General features: G+C 36.8%; 1 protein-coding gene across 2 annotated transcripts in view; it reads left to right on the top strand.

Annotated features, from left to right (window-relative positions):
- Positions 1-15,425, top strand: part of CRBN (cereblon) — a 30,302-nt gene that overhangs the window by 11,186 nt on the left and 3,691 nt on the right. For both annotated transcript variants that reach the window (XM_055259621.2, XM_055259622.2), the window contains exons 5-8: positions 1,101-1,260; positions 12,568-12,630; positions 14,033-14,117; positions 15,074-15,189. In XM_055259621.2, the coding sequence (XP_055115596.1) occupies positions 1,101-1,260; positions 12,568-12,630; positions 14,033-14,117; positions 15,074-15,189 (424 nt within the window). The remainder of the gene's footprint in view (positions 1-1,100; positions 1,261-12,567; positions 12,631-14,032; positions 14,118-15,073; positions 15,190-15,425) is intronic.

Consider the following 15,425-nt stretch of genomic DNA (forward strand, 5'->3'; position numbering starts at 1 on the left):
ACCATAGTTTGACTATAGTAAAAATTTTTAACATTTTCCCAAGTCATGGAGACAAATTTTCTGAGTATTTCTAATGAGTTTGCAGGAAGGAAATAAAGTTAGTAGAGTGAGTCTACTATTATCATTAAATTAAACCTAGATACTTTCTAACACACTCAGTTATTTTTCCTTTTAATAAATAAAATGTCAGAATTTCATCCATAATATTTTGTGGTCAAACAGTGGTTATTATGAAAGACTACTTTAGAAGTCTTAAGTATAACTAATAAAGCAGAGACTTTTAATATATTTGACTTTGTCAGTCTGACAGTGTTACATACTAGCATTTGAATATAGTTACATATTCTACATTTCAGAAGCTACACTCTGAGAGAATGCCTTACAGGAAGATAGCTCATAGATACAACCTTCCTGTTTGCACTAGTTCATGATAAGATGTTTGCAATTATGATATTCTCAAGTAGCATTTTGGAAATGACTTTATTATGACATTTTAAATAACTTTTAAGAAAAAAATCTAATATATAATTTGATCCTTTGTACAGTTAAACTCTTAAGAACGTGAAAAGGAATGCACACAGAAAGGTTGCATGTAATTCTCTAGTGTTATTTTAATTCATCCATGTAAATACATTCTTGATGTTCCTCTTCCTTTCTCTACTTAGATTAGATGGCTTATGAGAAAGGATAGATGTAAGAGTTAAGCAGCATAAGAAGTGGGATAGAAGAGTTTGGGTATCTTAAGCATGTTTAAGAAATTAGAAGTATCAAGCAGTAGTTGGTTGTATGTTGGTTTTTTAAAAACTTTGTTTCATTTATAGACTCTGTGTTTATTTGAAATGTGTCAATCTCCCTTTCCTTTCCACAGTTACATTGAAAATCCATACTTTTGGTTATCTTTGGTTTTATCTTTGGTATGATTTATGAAATAAAATTATTTTCTGAAACTTTCTGTATCTTAACATCAGTATTTGATGAATATGTTTAAAAGATAAAACTTGGAAAATCTTGGTATTTAAAATGGTCACTGTTTAGAAACTTACAGTTTTGAGTTAGTCAATCTTAGAAATGAATACCATGCTTGGTTCTCTTTATTTTAGAATCCAGCAAGCTAAAGTGCAAATTCTTCCCGAATGTGTGTTGCCTTCAACCATGTCTGCAGTTCAGTTAGAATCCCTCAATAAGTGCCAGATATTTCCTTCAAAACCTGTCTCAAGGGAAGACCAATGTTCATATAAATGGTGGCAGAAATACCAGAAGGTGAGAAACTAATTTTTTATGCATCTTCAAAAAATGAAGACAGGTTTTTTTTTTCCTGTTTTAAGAAAGAAACACAACTCTCATGATTCATTACCCAGACATCTTGTGTGGCAATATTCCAGCTACATTTGATCCTCTAAAAATTGCACAGGTAGCTATTTTATGTAAAAGCAGTTTAGAAAAGCAATAAAATGTCACACAGCTGTAAGGTATCCTTGTTATTATGCTTATCAGTTATATTAATCGCTTATGATTTTTAATTCCATGGGAAATGCTTATTAAACTATGATCAAGTTAGATGTTTGGCTCTTGGATCATAAACATCAATTATCTTAAAGAAGGGAGGATTCTTTTGGGGTAGAGTAGTAGTAGAGAAGTAGAGTCTGTTTTCCTTCAGATCATAGAGAAAGGTTTCTTTTGCTATGTGTTTTAATGAAATACAGTTGACATTGCAAAAATTGACTTGAGACTAGGCGCTCTTTAAAAGTGTTGCTTGTTTGGGCACTAATTCCTATGTTATATCGTTTGACTAAATCATAATTGTCATAGGGAAAAAAAATTAAGGGAGCCTGTTTCTACTCATTTGTGAGATGTGCAATTTTAAGTATAGCTAATATTTATAATTGCTACCTAAAGAAAAAGATTACTAGTTTCTAAATTTAGAATAATTGGGCTTTTTGAGTTTTTTTTTAATATGGAAAGACAGTTTCCATTGTAACCTTAAAAGTTCTGTATTAATCATCCCTTCGTTGAGTGGTGAGGATTTAATATTTTAATGTAAATATAGAATCCTGATTTAACGTAAATTATTATGGATAATTAATGAAGGGGACTTACATACTAGTTATTGTACCAAACTTATTGTTGTTGCAGTAGAATTCCTCCAGTTTTCAGCAAAAACTTGTGCAAAATGGGCACTTGATGGGCATCAGGGTTATAACCAGGTATCTATAAGACTTCCTGGTCTTATCTTTATTTCAGTTAACTGATCTGTTTCATGGTACAGTGTGTTTTGACTAGTGTTTCTAAGGAAGATTCTAATAAGGAAGATATAATTAGACTGCTTTAAGATTCCCAAACAACCTTGAAACTAGTATTTTTTTAATGTTTAATAATATTGATACTGCCTTTAGTTAACAGGCAGCTTTTGTGTAGCTGTGTATATTAGTCTATTTTCACGCTGCCGATAAAGGCATAACCAAGACTGAGCAAATTATAAAAAAAGAGGTTTATTGGACTTAAAGTTCCACATGGCTGGGGAGGCCTCACAACCATGGCAGAAGGTGAAAGTCAAGGAAGAGCAAGTCACGTCTTACATAGATGGCGACAGGGAAAAAGAACTTGTACAGGAAAACTCCCATTTTTAAAACCATCAGATCTCATGAGACTCATTCACTATCACAAGAACAGCACAGGAAAGACCCGCCCCCATAATTCAGTCACCTCCCACTGAGTTCCTCCCATGACATGTGGAAATTGTGGGAGTTACAATTTAAGATGAGATTTGAGTGGGGACACAGCCAGATCATATCACCGGGCAGTGCTTTCTTCCCCAGACCAGATACAGACACTTTAAATATGCATTTACCCTTGTTTCTTTTAACTGAACTGTGGGAAATTTTGTTCCCATAGTTATTTTAAATGTTACTGTTGAAATAAGTATGTAAGTGATCACTGTCAGTATGTGGCTCCCAAGGAGTAGATTTGGAATATTTTAAGTCATTTAGTGCCTAAAAGTATGTTTGGTACTGGTTTGCTACTGAAATATGTGGCAAGGTAACTGCATCAAGTTGTTCCCTGTGTGTCATCTCAGCATTCACATAGTTGTGTATTTCATACTAGATACTTTTTTTCAGGGGGTACAGGCATACCACAGAGATATTGCAGGTTCAGTTTCAAACTGCTGCAGTAAAACAAGTATCACAATAAAGTGAGTCTCGTGAGTTTTTTGGTTTCCCAGTGCATATAAAGGTTTTATGCACACAATACTGTAGTTTATCATGTGTACAATAAGATTGTATCTAAAAAACAGTGTACATACCTTAAATAAAAAAAACTTTATTGCTAAAAAATACAATCATCTGAGCCTTCAGTGAATCATAATCTTTTGCTGGTGGATAGTCTCGTTTTGCTGTTGATGGCTGCTGACTAATCATAGTGGTTGCTAAAGGTTGGGGTGACTACAGCAATTTCTTAAGACAGCAATGAAATCTGCCCCGCTGATTGACTCTTTCTTTCACAAAAGATCCCTCTTTAGCATGCAGCGCTGTTTGACAGCATTTAAGCCACAATAGAACTTTCAAAATTGGAGTCAATCCTGTCAGAACTTCCTGCTGCTTTATCAACTAAGTGTATGTAACATTCTGAATTCTTTGTGTCATTTCAACATTCACAACATCTCAGCAGTAGATTTCTTCTCAAGAAACCACTTTATTTGCTCATCCATGAGAAGCAACTCCTAATCCATATTTGATCGTGAAATTACAGCAATTCAGTCCTATCTGCGGGTTCCACTTCTAACTTTAGTTCTCTTTTTATTTCTGTCACATCTGCAGTTGCTTTCTTCACTGAAGGCTTGAAACCCTCAAAATCGTCATCCGTGAGGGTTGGAGTAAACTTCTTCTAAATTCCTGTTAATGTTGATATTTTCACCACCTCCCATGAATCATATTATTCTTAATGGCACCTAGACTGATGACTCTTTTTCAAAAGGTTTTCAATTTACTTTTTCCAGATCCATCAGAGGAATCACTCTGTGGCAGCTGTAGCCTTACAAAAAATGTATTTCTTAAATAATAAGATTTGAAAGTTTAAAGTACTCCTTGATCCATGGGTCACAGAATGGAAATTTTGTTACCAAGCATGAAAACAGCATTAATCTCCTTGTATGTCTCCATCAAAACTTCTGGGTGACCATGTACGTTGTCAATGAGCAGTAATATTTATAAAGAGTCTTTTTTCTGAGCAGTAGGTCTCAACAGTGGGCTTAAAATATTCAGTAAAGCATGCTCTAAACAGATGTTCTGTCATCCAGACTTTGTTCCATTTACAGAGCACAGGCAGAGTAGATTTAGCATCGTTCTTAAGGGCCCTAGGATTTTTGGAATGGCCAGTGAGCATTGGTTTTAACTTAAAGTCACCAGCTATTAGTCCCTGAAAGGAGATTTAGGGACTTTCTCTGGTTTAGGCTTTGGCTTAACAGAAATTTGTGGCTGATTTGATCTTCTATCCAGACCATTCAAACTTTCTCCATATCAGTAATAAGGCTTTTTGGTTTTCACCAGAGTAGCATTTCATATTCACAGCTTTGCTCTTTGCCCTAGGAGGCCTAGCCTTCAGCCTTTTTCAGCTTCGACATGCCTTTCTAACTAAGCTTTATCATTTTTAGCTTTTGATGTAAAGTGAGAGATGTGTGACTACTCTTCTTTTCACTTGAACACTTAGAAGCCATTGTAGAGTTATTAATTAGCCTAGTTTCAATATTGTTATGTCTCAAAGAAATAGGGAAGCCTGAGGAGAGGGAGAGAGATGGAGGGGCTGGTCAGTGGAGCAATCAAAACACATTTGTTAAGTTTACTGTCTTAAATGGGTGCAGTTTGTGGTGCCCCAAAACAGTCACAGTAATAACATCAAAGTTCACTAATCACAAATCATCATGACAGATACAACAGTGAAAAAGTGTGAAATATTGTGAAAATTACCAAAATATGGCACAGACAGGTAGTTAGCACATGCTGTTGGAAAAATGGCTTGATAGACTTGCTTGAAACAGCGTTGCCAGAAATCTTCAATTTTTTTTTTTTTTTTTTAAAGGCAGTATTTGTGAATCTCAGTATGCCTATATTAAGTATTTGGGTATATAGAATAGTTTTTCCATACCAAGATGGGTTAAAAATTCTTAACCATTAAAAATCCTAAATTAACTCTTCTTTGCAAAGTTCTAAGTATAGGGTGAGAGCAGTGGTAGTTAATTCCTGACTCAAGTGTTCTGTACAGCTAGTTCTGTGACCTGCCTGTAGGATCCTGCAGTCTTAAACCTAAACTTGGGCTAAGCAAGTAAGACTGCTTTTTAAATTTATTTTTTATGTGAGTTACTACTTAAATTCTTCCTGTTCTATGGTTAAAGCATCTTGTTTACATTACATTCCGAATTTGGCCCATGCAACTGGATTGCCACTGGCTTAATAAGACAAGAAAAGATGGAGCTGGGAAGACCAAAGCAGCACGTATTTGTGTGGGTTCAGATCCTCTGAACTTTTCCTCTTGTCTTAATTAGCCCTTGGTTATTTTCATATTCAGAGTTGCCAAGGGCTAAAGAGAAGATGCTAAGGAACGAGAAGGCCTAAAAGGTTTTAGGTGATACAAATAACTCCATCCCATATATGTCAGGTTATCTACAGGGTTCCCTTGTTTAAACGTTGATAGAGTTTCTTAGGTTCTGAAATTTGGAATCTAGATCACTAGGCCAAGAGAAACCGCTAGCTGATCTATTTTGGACTCCAAGTGACCTACAAACTCTGTTCTGCTTTAGAGAGACCACTTAGAGCCATTCTGTGCGCATCAAAAAGGAATCTAACAGGGAAAGGGGACGGCAGATATCTTTGGTAGGAACTCCATATGCAGTGGGACCATCTGAGTGGTTTGGCATGCTGCAGCTTTAGTGGGACGCTAGCTTACCATGGGGGCTGGATTATGTAACACTGCTTGTCTTTAGACAGATACAAGGTTCAATTCATTCCTCTCTTCATAGAGCTTGCTTGTATCTGACTTGTCCATCCCACCATAATCTGAAGTACTGCACATGTGTGTTCTGTCTCCGTGTCTGAGTAGTAGTTAAAATGGTCAGAGTTGGGAGATGCTTACATAACTAAGCTAACTCAAGCTAATAAGGTTGCCACACACTTTTCCTGCAGAAAAGGAACTTAAAGTATCCAGGTTGTAGTCTTCCTGAGATGTATTCAGTTAACCTTGAAACTGCACACAGCATTTGCCATGGAAACGTAAACATCCCAAATGACATGAAATAAAATTTAAGCTTCTGAAAGTGTTCTGTGTTATTTACCATTCTGACAAGGAAGCATTAGAGAAGATTCAGGACGTGTCTCTCGTGATTAAGGAGTTAGGTCAGTGTAATTAGGGAACACTTTCAAAACCCACTCCATCTAGAGACCTTTCTTGTTCTGGAATTCGAGCTCTGAAACTGCTTAATTCTTTTCCCATCACAGTGCCTTTCTCTATTCACTGGTTTACTGTAGGGGGATTCTCAAATCCCCCTACAGTAAAAATCCTCCTCAAAAAAAAGGAAATTTTGTTTAAACCTGTTGGGAATATGACTTAAATTTTTCTAAGTATATTCCCTGCTTGCCCAGACCATCTGCTTATCCATATATCAAGGTTTACTATGTTAATCAGAAAAGAGTTGAGTATGAAATGTAAAGATAAGTCAAATGGGAAACTAATAGATATTAAGAAAGTAATGAGTGCTCATCTTTCTGGCCTCTGTTGAACTTAGCCATGGTTGTTCCTGTTTATTGCGTAGAGCAGAGAGGAACTGAGCATGAATTTGGAAAGGCAGGGGCATCACACATAATCTCCCAGATTAGTGTTTAAGTCTCCTCCTAATTTTGTCTAGATACAAATGTTCTTATTTCTTTCTTATACAGAAGGATACATACCTTTTTCTTAACAGTGTATCTTATAGGAGATTCTTTTGTATTAGTTTATAGAGCATTGCTCATTCTTAAAGCTGCATGGAATTCTTTTGTATGGATACACTGTATAACCAGTCCCATACTGATGATAGATCTGTACTAAATAACATGTACAAATGACCTTTTATATAGGTAAATATTTATGAGAACTTTTAAAGAGTGAGGTTATTGGCTTACAGGGTAAATGCATTTATAATTGTCAGTTTTAAAAATAATTTTGAGGCCAGGCGTGGTGGCTTATGCCTGTAATCCCAGCACTTTGGGAGGCCGAGGCGGGTAGATCACAAGGTCAGGAGTTCAACACCAGCCTGGCCAAAATGGTGAAACCCTGTCTCTACTGAATATACAAAAATTAGCTGGGCATGGTGGCGGGCGTCTGTAATCCCAGCTACTTGGGAGGCTGAGGCGGGAGAATCACTGGAACCCGGGAGGCGAGTTATTTTCGAAATACTTAAGGTGTTTGTACTTACTTTTATTATTGTTTCATCATGGCCTCACAGGCAATGTAGTATCAAACCTGATGTTTGCTGATCTGATAAGTGAAATATATTACATTGAAGGTTCAATTTGAATTTCTCTGAGAGCAAGGGTAAGCATTTTGTTTTAAGAGCAGTTTGTGTTTCCTTTCTATAAAGTATTTGCCCATTTTTTTACGGCTTGTTGATTTCTTGGAGTTCCTTGTAAGCTTTATAGTCTCTGTAATTAATGAGTTCCAGACATTTTTCCTAGTTTGTCTTTTGTTTTTGGTGTGCTCTGTCATACAGAACTATTTTTTTGTTGTTCTTAGTTTAATTTTTAATGCTTCTGTATTCTAAATCATAGCCAAAAATGACGTTCCCATGCAAAGGAATGTCTCATGTTTTCTTTGTATACTTACTGTGGTTTCATTACTTTTCTGTGGAAAGCTGTGATCTTTGTGCAGTTGATCCTGATATAAATTCCACTTTACTTTTTTCCATATGGGTCCCTATTGTCCTACTACCACTTTTTGAATAGTCCATATTTTCCCCCATTGATTTGAGATCCCACCGTTGTCACAGACCAAATTCATATGTTTATTTTACTTTTCTTGTCTTCTGGTCTCCTAGTGTGCCATTATCATATTGTTGTAAATGTTGGCACTTTATAATTTGTGTAAATAAAAATAGGGCTGGTAAGCCCCTCACTGCTCTTTTGTCAAGCTTTTCAGTGACTATCATTGATTAACATTTCTTGTGAACTTGAGAATCTGTTTCACCTTGTTCCAGGATAATAAGAGTAAGAACAGTAACATTTATTGACTATTTTTATATAAAGAAGAAAAGTCTTGAAATCTTAGGCTATGTGTAGTCAGGTGCTTCCTCAGAAAGACTGGTCATTTCCCAGGCATACATCTTGTATGTGCACTTGTGTATCTGCCATTAGCGTACAAGCCTCAGGAGTAGGAAAGAGCTTATCATTCCATTCCAGTTCTTATTACCATGTAGGAATTTGGTTCATGAGAGAAGGAAACAAAAACTGGTAACTTTAACTATTTATATAAATTATTTCTGTCATTTACATTGCTGATTGTAATAGGATTTAACACAATAAGTGACCACTTCTAGTCACTATGTAAAGGAAGTCAGTGGTAGTGATTTACTATTTATGTTTAGCTTTTCACATTACTCTTTCCATTTTCATTGCACTTTCCATTTTCATTGCACTTCATTAAGACTCACTTAAATGGAGTTTCACAGGTTTTGAACATTCTACATTGTTGGGAGGCAAAGCTGCAGCCATAGTTATGAGGCTTAAAAATGGAGGACTGTGATAGATTACCTCCAGGTAACAGATTCATTTTAAGGGCTTTTATGCCTGCTTTTAGTAGTAAATCCTGTTCCCAGAGTGAATACTACTCTGCTGGAGAATCAGTCATTGGTCACTTTTAAGTGCCTAAACTTTTTGGCTAGTATTAAAACTTTCTTGAGGTATAATCATTTTATGACATCAATCATGGTGTTGATATATTTAAAGAATGCCTATAAATTGCTAGAACTTATCACTCATTTTACCCAGATATAAGACAGGAGCCTTTCCTATTGTGCCAGAAAGCTAAATGGGACTCTTAAATTTGAGGATATTGAAATGTATTAAATTTTGGCAGTTGCTCTGTAAAAGCTAGCTAGCTAATCTTTTCTGGTATACGTCTCTTCAGTGTGTCTGACTAACACACATCACAAATATTAAGGATATATTATGCATATGTGAATCTGTCAGGATGCTCCAGATAAAGAATTTTAGAGGTCTTCTGACTCTGAAAAGAAGCTACCTGAAAGTGTAGCTTGCTCATGGGCATGGTGGCAGAGTGAATGCCTGATCCAGTACATTGCTCTTAATATGCTAGTGTGCCACATTTTATTCTCTTTATACTTGAAATTTATATGTTATTTCAGATTATTTTTCTTGACATGGGTGCCAAATGAAATTACACTTTTGTACTACACTTTTTTACATTTTTTTTGTGTTACAAAAGTGACCATTCTGATATGTGAAGTATATTTTAATAACTGAATGAGAAGTGTGTCAGTCAGCAAACTAAAACTTTCAGTTGGGTCTTTGTCATTTTGTAATTCTAAGAATATATAACTTAGTAAGCTTCTTCTCTCTAAAATATAAGCTCCACAGGGCAGTGAATTTTGTTGGTTTTTCTTTCATTCATTGGCATAGCCTAAATGTATAAAAATAGCCTGACACATGTTAGGCACTGTATTAGTCTGGTCTCACACTGCTAAGACATACCCAAGACTGGGTAATTTATAAAGAAAAGAGTTTTGACTCACGGTTCAGCATGGCTAGGGAAGCCTTAGGAAACTTACCATCATGGCAGAAGAGGAAGCAAACGTTCTTCTTCACATGATGGCAGGAAGAAGTGCCAAGCAAAAGGGGAAAAACCCTCTTAATAAAACCATCAGATATCATGAGAACTCACTATCATGAGAAAAACATGGCGGTAACTGTCCCCATGATTCAAGTACCTCCCACCAGATCCCTCCCAGGACACATGGGGATTATGGGAACTACAGTTCAAGATGAGATTTGGGTGGGGACACTGCCAAGCCCTGTCAGGCACTCACAATATTTGTTGAATGAATGATGGTTAGAGTCAGACTCCCTGTATACAAATCCTCACTCCTTCCTATTTACTGACTCTGTGACCTTGGGCAAGTCATACCATCCTTGTGTGCCTCGTTTCCTTACTTTAGAATGGAGATAATAAACTACTAACCTTAAGAGTATTCTTATAAGAAATGTGAAATTCTTGGCACAATACTAATGGTTGCCATTGCTGTTCCTGAAGATTCAGAGCTACTTGATGTGCTCTTGGTAATAGTTTCTTAAATTCTGCAACTGGACTGTGACAATAATCTTACCATTAGATGTTTAGTCTTAAAAGTGAGGGACAGCTTATTGGAGAGTACATGAAGGATCTCATGGTCTGACTCCTCAGGCTTTAACCACTACAAGAGCACATAGGAGGCCATCTCAGATGACTTTTGGCAGGGGTCCCCAAATCTGGCCCACGGACCAGCACTGGTCTGTGGCCTGTTAGGGACCGGGACACACAGCAGGTGGTGAGTGGTGAACGAGCAAGTGAAGCTGAGCTCCACCTCTTATCAGATCAGTGGCGGCATAGATTCTTACAGGAGCCCAAACCCTATTGTGAACTGCACATGTGAGGGATCTAGATTGCGTGCTTACGAGACTCTAATGATAAATGCAATGCACTTGAATCATTCCAAAACCATCCTCCACCCCATCTTTGGAAAAATTGTTTTCCATGAGACTGGTCCCTGGTTGTCAAAAAGGTTGGGGACGGCTGATCTTTGCATAGTCTCAAATATAAGGATTATATTAAGCCAGAAATGTTTCTCATTAAGGAATCCTTTGTTTTGAGCTGTAGGTCGTGTTTTAGAACAAGTCTGTCGTCTTCCATCTTGCAACTCCTAAAACATTTGAAAACAAGTATATCCACTTGAGAGACAGCTCTAAACTGAACATCCCTGGTAACAAGACATTCCCTTTGATAATAAAAGTTCCCATATTTGAACAGCATGGAATAGAGTAACATTGTCTCTTAGATTCTAGTCTATTAAAACCGCAGTCACTTTTGCACCAAACAAACATAGCTAGAATAGGATTGGAGTGGTGGGGAAGTAGCGGGTGGGAGTGCACCAAACAAACATAGCTAGAATAGGATTGGAGTGGTGGGGAAGTAGCGGGTGGGAGTGGTGTAGCACATCGTACAGCTGCGTAGCACAATTCCAGCTACCAGCTCAGTCCCAAGTCCCTTTTATGTGTGCTGTGTTCCCACGTTTCCTGCAGATCTGACTCTACTTGCAAGATCAAATGACTAGGTATGAAACATACCTAGGGTAAGTATCATTCAGCATATGAAACATACCTAGTCATTTGATCTTGCAGGTGCAGGAGTAGGGTCTTCCTCTTGTTTTGTTAAATGTTACCTTGTTTTTCTTGTTCTGGTCTGTTAAAAGTGCCTTTTGATCTACCTTATTCCTTTTCTCTCACTTTCATGTGTCATGTCACATGTCAATTAGCATTTTATTTACAGTGAAATTACAAAGATTTGTACATACGTAGGTTTTGAGAAAAATGTGATAATTCTTTATATTCTGCTATACCTTGTTCTTTGATCACTTGCAGAGCATTCCTTGATATAAACATATTCTAATGTAGTTCACTCTATTTCTGATTGATGTTTAGGTTGTTTGCAATTTGTTGCTATTAGCACTGCTGCAGTGCAATCCCTTCAGTAGTATTTTTGTGTCCTATAGACCATCTGCTTCTCTTTCAAAAATTTTGTGGTTACTTTTGCAGTTATTTTTCCAAACAAACTTTAAGTTATACTTATAAATTCCATTCTCACTGGTATTGCACTGAATATGTAATTTGAGGACTGACATCTTAACAGTATTGAGTCTCTCCCTCAAATACTCATTCTACAGGAATTAAGTACAATTCACATTTTTATATGGACTTAGGCATGCTTCTGTTTGGATTTCAGTTACAATTGGAGGTGATATATAATCGGTTTCCCCTTTCCTTGAGTTTTATGAAATGAGGAACTTCATCATGAAGTCTCAAGTAAATGAACATTTTATCCTTCTTGGGATTCTATCACTTCTTAATGTTTGCCCTTATAGTGATTCAGCTGATTCTCATTTAAAGTTTTTACACAAAAACAGTTTGGATTATATTTTGAGGTTTTCACTTCAGATACTGGACAAGTAATTATTTTAAAGGCCACTAACATGGTCGTAATAGAAGTATAGTGTTTACTCTCAACATTTATCTTCCCAAAGTTGTCTTCAGCGTTGAAATTTTAATGTTTGACCTTTTTAAATAGGAATAAAGATTCTAGTTACAATATATATTTGAAGGATATAGAAGCATGATTTCACACTTCATAGATAGTCACGTTATGGGATTATCTACAAAATTTTTTATCTTTAAAATTAGATGTTTTCCTAGGCCCAAATCATTTTTCAGCTGTTGCTCATTCCAGCATTAGAATCTTTATTCTGTGGGGTTAAGTGCCTTTTTGTTTTGTTTTCAGAGAAAGTTTCATTGTGCAAATCTAACCTCATGGCCTCGCTGGCTGTATTCCTTATATGATGCTGTAAGTAACTTACCTTAAATTTACTTTATATATGGTAGGCCATGTCATAATTAAGGGTCATTAAAAAACAAAGGTTTAGTTTTTCCAGTTTCTAGTGCCTTATAACTTAAGAACAAGATATTGTAAGAGTGGTGGCTCACACCTGTAATCCTGGCACTTTGGGAGGCCAAGGCAGGTGGATTGCTAGAAGCCAGGCATTCAAGACCAGCCTGGGCAACATGGTGAAACCCCATCTCTACAAATACAAAAATTAGCCAGGTTTGGTGCCATGCGGCCGTAGTCCCAGCTGCTTGGGAGGCTAAGGTGGAAGGATTGATTGAGCCTGGGAGGTCAAGGCTGCAGTGAGCTGAGATTGTGTCACTGTACTCTAGCCTGGACAACAGAGCAAGACTGTCTCAAAAGAAAAAAAAAAAGGTATCACAAGACTCTTTAGAGTTTTATTAAGCATGTGAAATTTTGTTGGGTTGGGTGATAGTTACATTTAGAACATTAAAGCATCCATATTTAACAGTTTTGGTTTTTCTCTAAACAAGTATATTAACTTACATCTCTTGATCATTAGTCTATTAATTAATGCATCCATGAGGGTTTTTGCTCCTTAAAGTTTAACACTAGGCATTGCCACATTTTGCAAAACTAAATAAGGGACAGTGCTGAAATAGTTTAAAGAATCTGGATTTCAGATCAGCGACTGACTTCAGTCTGATTTCTGTCACTTACTCTGTGGGCCTGGAGCAAATTACTTCTCCAAGGACCTATAAAATGGATATAATGATAGCTATTGTACTTGGTGTGCATAGCGGGCATTCAATAAATGCTAGCCATTTCCCTTAATGAATCACTGCCCACAAATCTGCAGTCCTGGGAAAACTCAACAACATGCATGACACTAAAGGAAACTGCAGTTGATCTCTGCTCTTTAGGAGCTTTTAAGCAATTACAAAGACACAGTATATGAGTTTTTGCATGTTTTGCATATGCTTGTGAAAATCATGTAGTAAACAGGTGCCAAGTAAGGTATGTAGATAGCAAGTGCTAGTGCAATTTATAGGTGCCATAATCCCTATGGACTCAGTCAGAAATGGCCTAATAGAAGGCAGAAGAGAGGCCAGCTCCAAGCAGGGGCATAGAACAGAGCAATCTGCAAGGGAGTTGGGAGCACATACCGCTGGGATAAGACAGTGAGTGAGAAAAGGCTGGAAGGCAGACTTAGTGCTGGGCAAAGGAGCTGGAGCTTGATCATTGCTGCATAAGAAAATGGAGGCATTTAAATTGGGACTGAGATGGGACTGAGCGATTACTTAAATTGCTACCAATATGTTAGTTTTAAGAGTTGAAAAGCTTAATAGTAAATTTTAATAAGTCCATGAACTTGATTATGGCTACCTTTATTTTAAACAAGGAAACCTTAATGGACAGAATCAAGAAACAGCTACGTGAATGGGATGAAAATCTAAAAGATGATTCTCTTCCTTCAAATCCAATAGGTATGAAAAGTTAGTTTCCTGCCTGGGGCCTGGGATGTCCTGCTGTAAAAAATAGCTTTCTAATGGATGCAATCATATATTTTAGATTTTAAGACTGATTAAAACATTTTAATTCTGAAAAGCATAATGTCCCTTGAGCAGTTTTGAGTATTTGAAAATTAATTGCAATAAAATCCTTATATTCTGTGAGCACTCCAATTTTAGACAAGTTTTCCAGAAAAAGTTCAAATTGCAGGAAGTGGCTGTCATCCAAAAACACTTCCTGAGTGTAAGGACTCCTTTCCCTGTTCTTTAAGGTGCCTTTAGAAGAAGTGACTCTAGTTCCAGGAATTACCTTAATTATAGATTCTTTATCTGTTTATAAGATATAGTTTAGTTATTTTTCTAGTCTCTTGGCAAATAACTTCTAACATGGATTTGAGTTCATGTTTAACATAAAAGGATTTTACCAAAAAAAGTATAAGAAACTAAATTTAGAGCTTCTGAAAAGTGTATCTTTGATAGCTGGTATATTTTTGTATTGTGTATACTTGTATAAAATGTGTAACCTTATAGAGAAGGGTTTATTTCAAAAGAACAGTATCCGGGCCGGGCACGGTGGCTCATGCTTGTAATCCCAGCACCTTGGGAGGCCGAGGCGGGTGGATCACGAGGTTAGGAGATCAAGACCACGGTCTCTACTAAAAATACAAAAAAAAAAAATTAGCCGGGCGTGGTGGCGGGCGCCTGTAGTCCCAGCTACTCGGAGAGGCTGAGGCAGGAGAATGGCGTGAACCCGGGAGGCGGAGCTTGCAGTGAGCCAAGATTGCGCCACTGCACTCCAGCCTGGGCGACAGAGCGAGACTCCGTCTCAAAAAAAAAAAAAAAAAAAAAAAGGACATTATCCGATTTGTAAGTAAGTTATCTGATGCTTATCTGACTCCTAAGTTTAAAACTTGAAAAACCATGTCTTGAAGATTTTTCTTACAGAGTAGCTGCTTGTCTTCCTATTGATGATGTATTGAGAATTCAGCTCCTTAAAATTGGTAGTGCTATCCAACGACTTCGCTGTGAATTAGACATTATGAATAAAGTGAGTAAAGTGGATATGTTTTTGATGCCTATGTTTTATTCAGGCTGGAGAACTAGGATGCTCTGTTGGGGCCAATGGAGCTCTGTATCAGTAATGTAGTCACGTAATTCAGATTTCAATTAGGATCTTACAGATAAACTCATTGTTTTGTGTTTGTCAAATATGAATATCTTTATCAACTTAGTGAAAAATACTTGATTTCTGCATGGAAATATCCAAGGTTATATATCACTATT

The sequence above is a fragment of the Symphalangus syndactylus genome, chromosome 21 (genome assembly GCF_028878055.3).
Source record: "Symphalangus syndactylus isolate Jambi chromosome 21, NHGRI_mSymSyn1-v2.1_pri, whole genome shotgun sequence".
Classification (NCBI taxonomy): Eukaryota; Metazoa; Chordata; class Mammalia; order Primates; family Hylobatidae; genus Symphalangus; species Symphalangus syndactylus.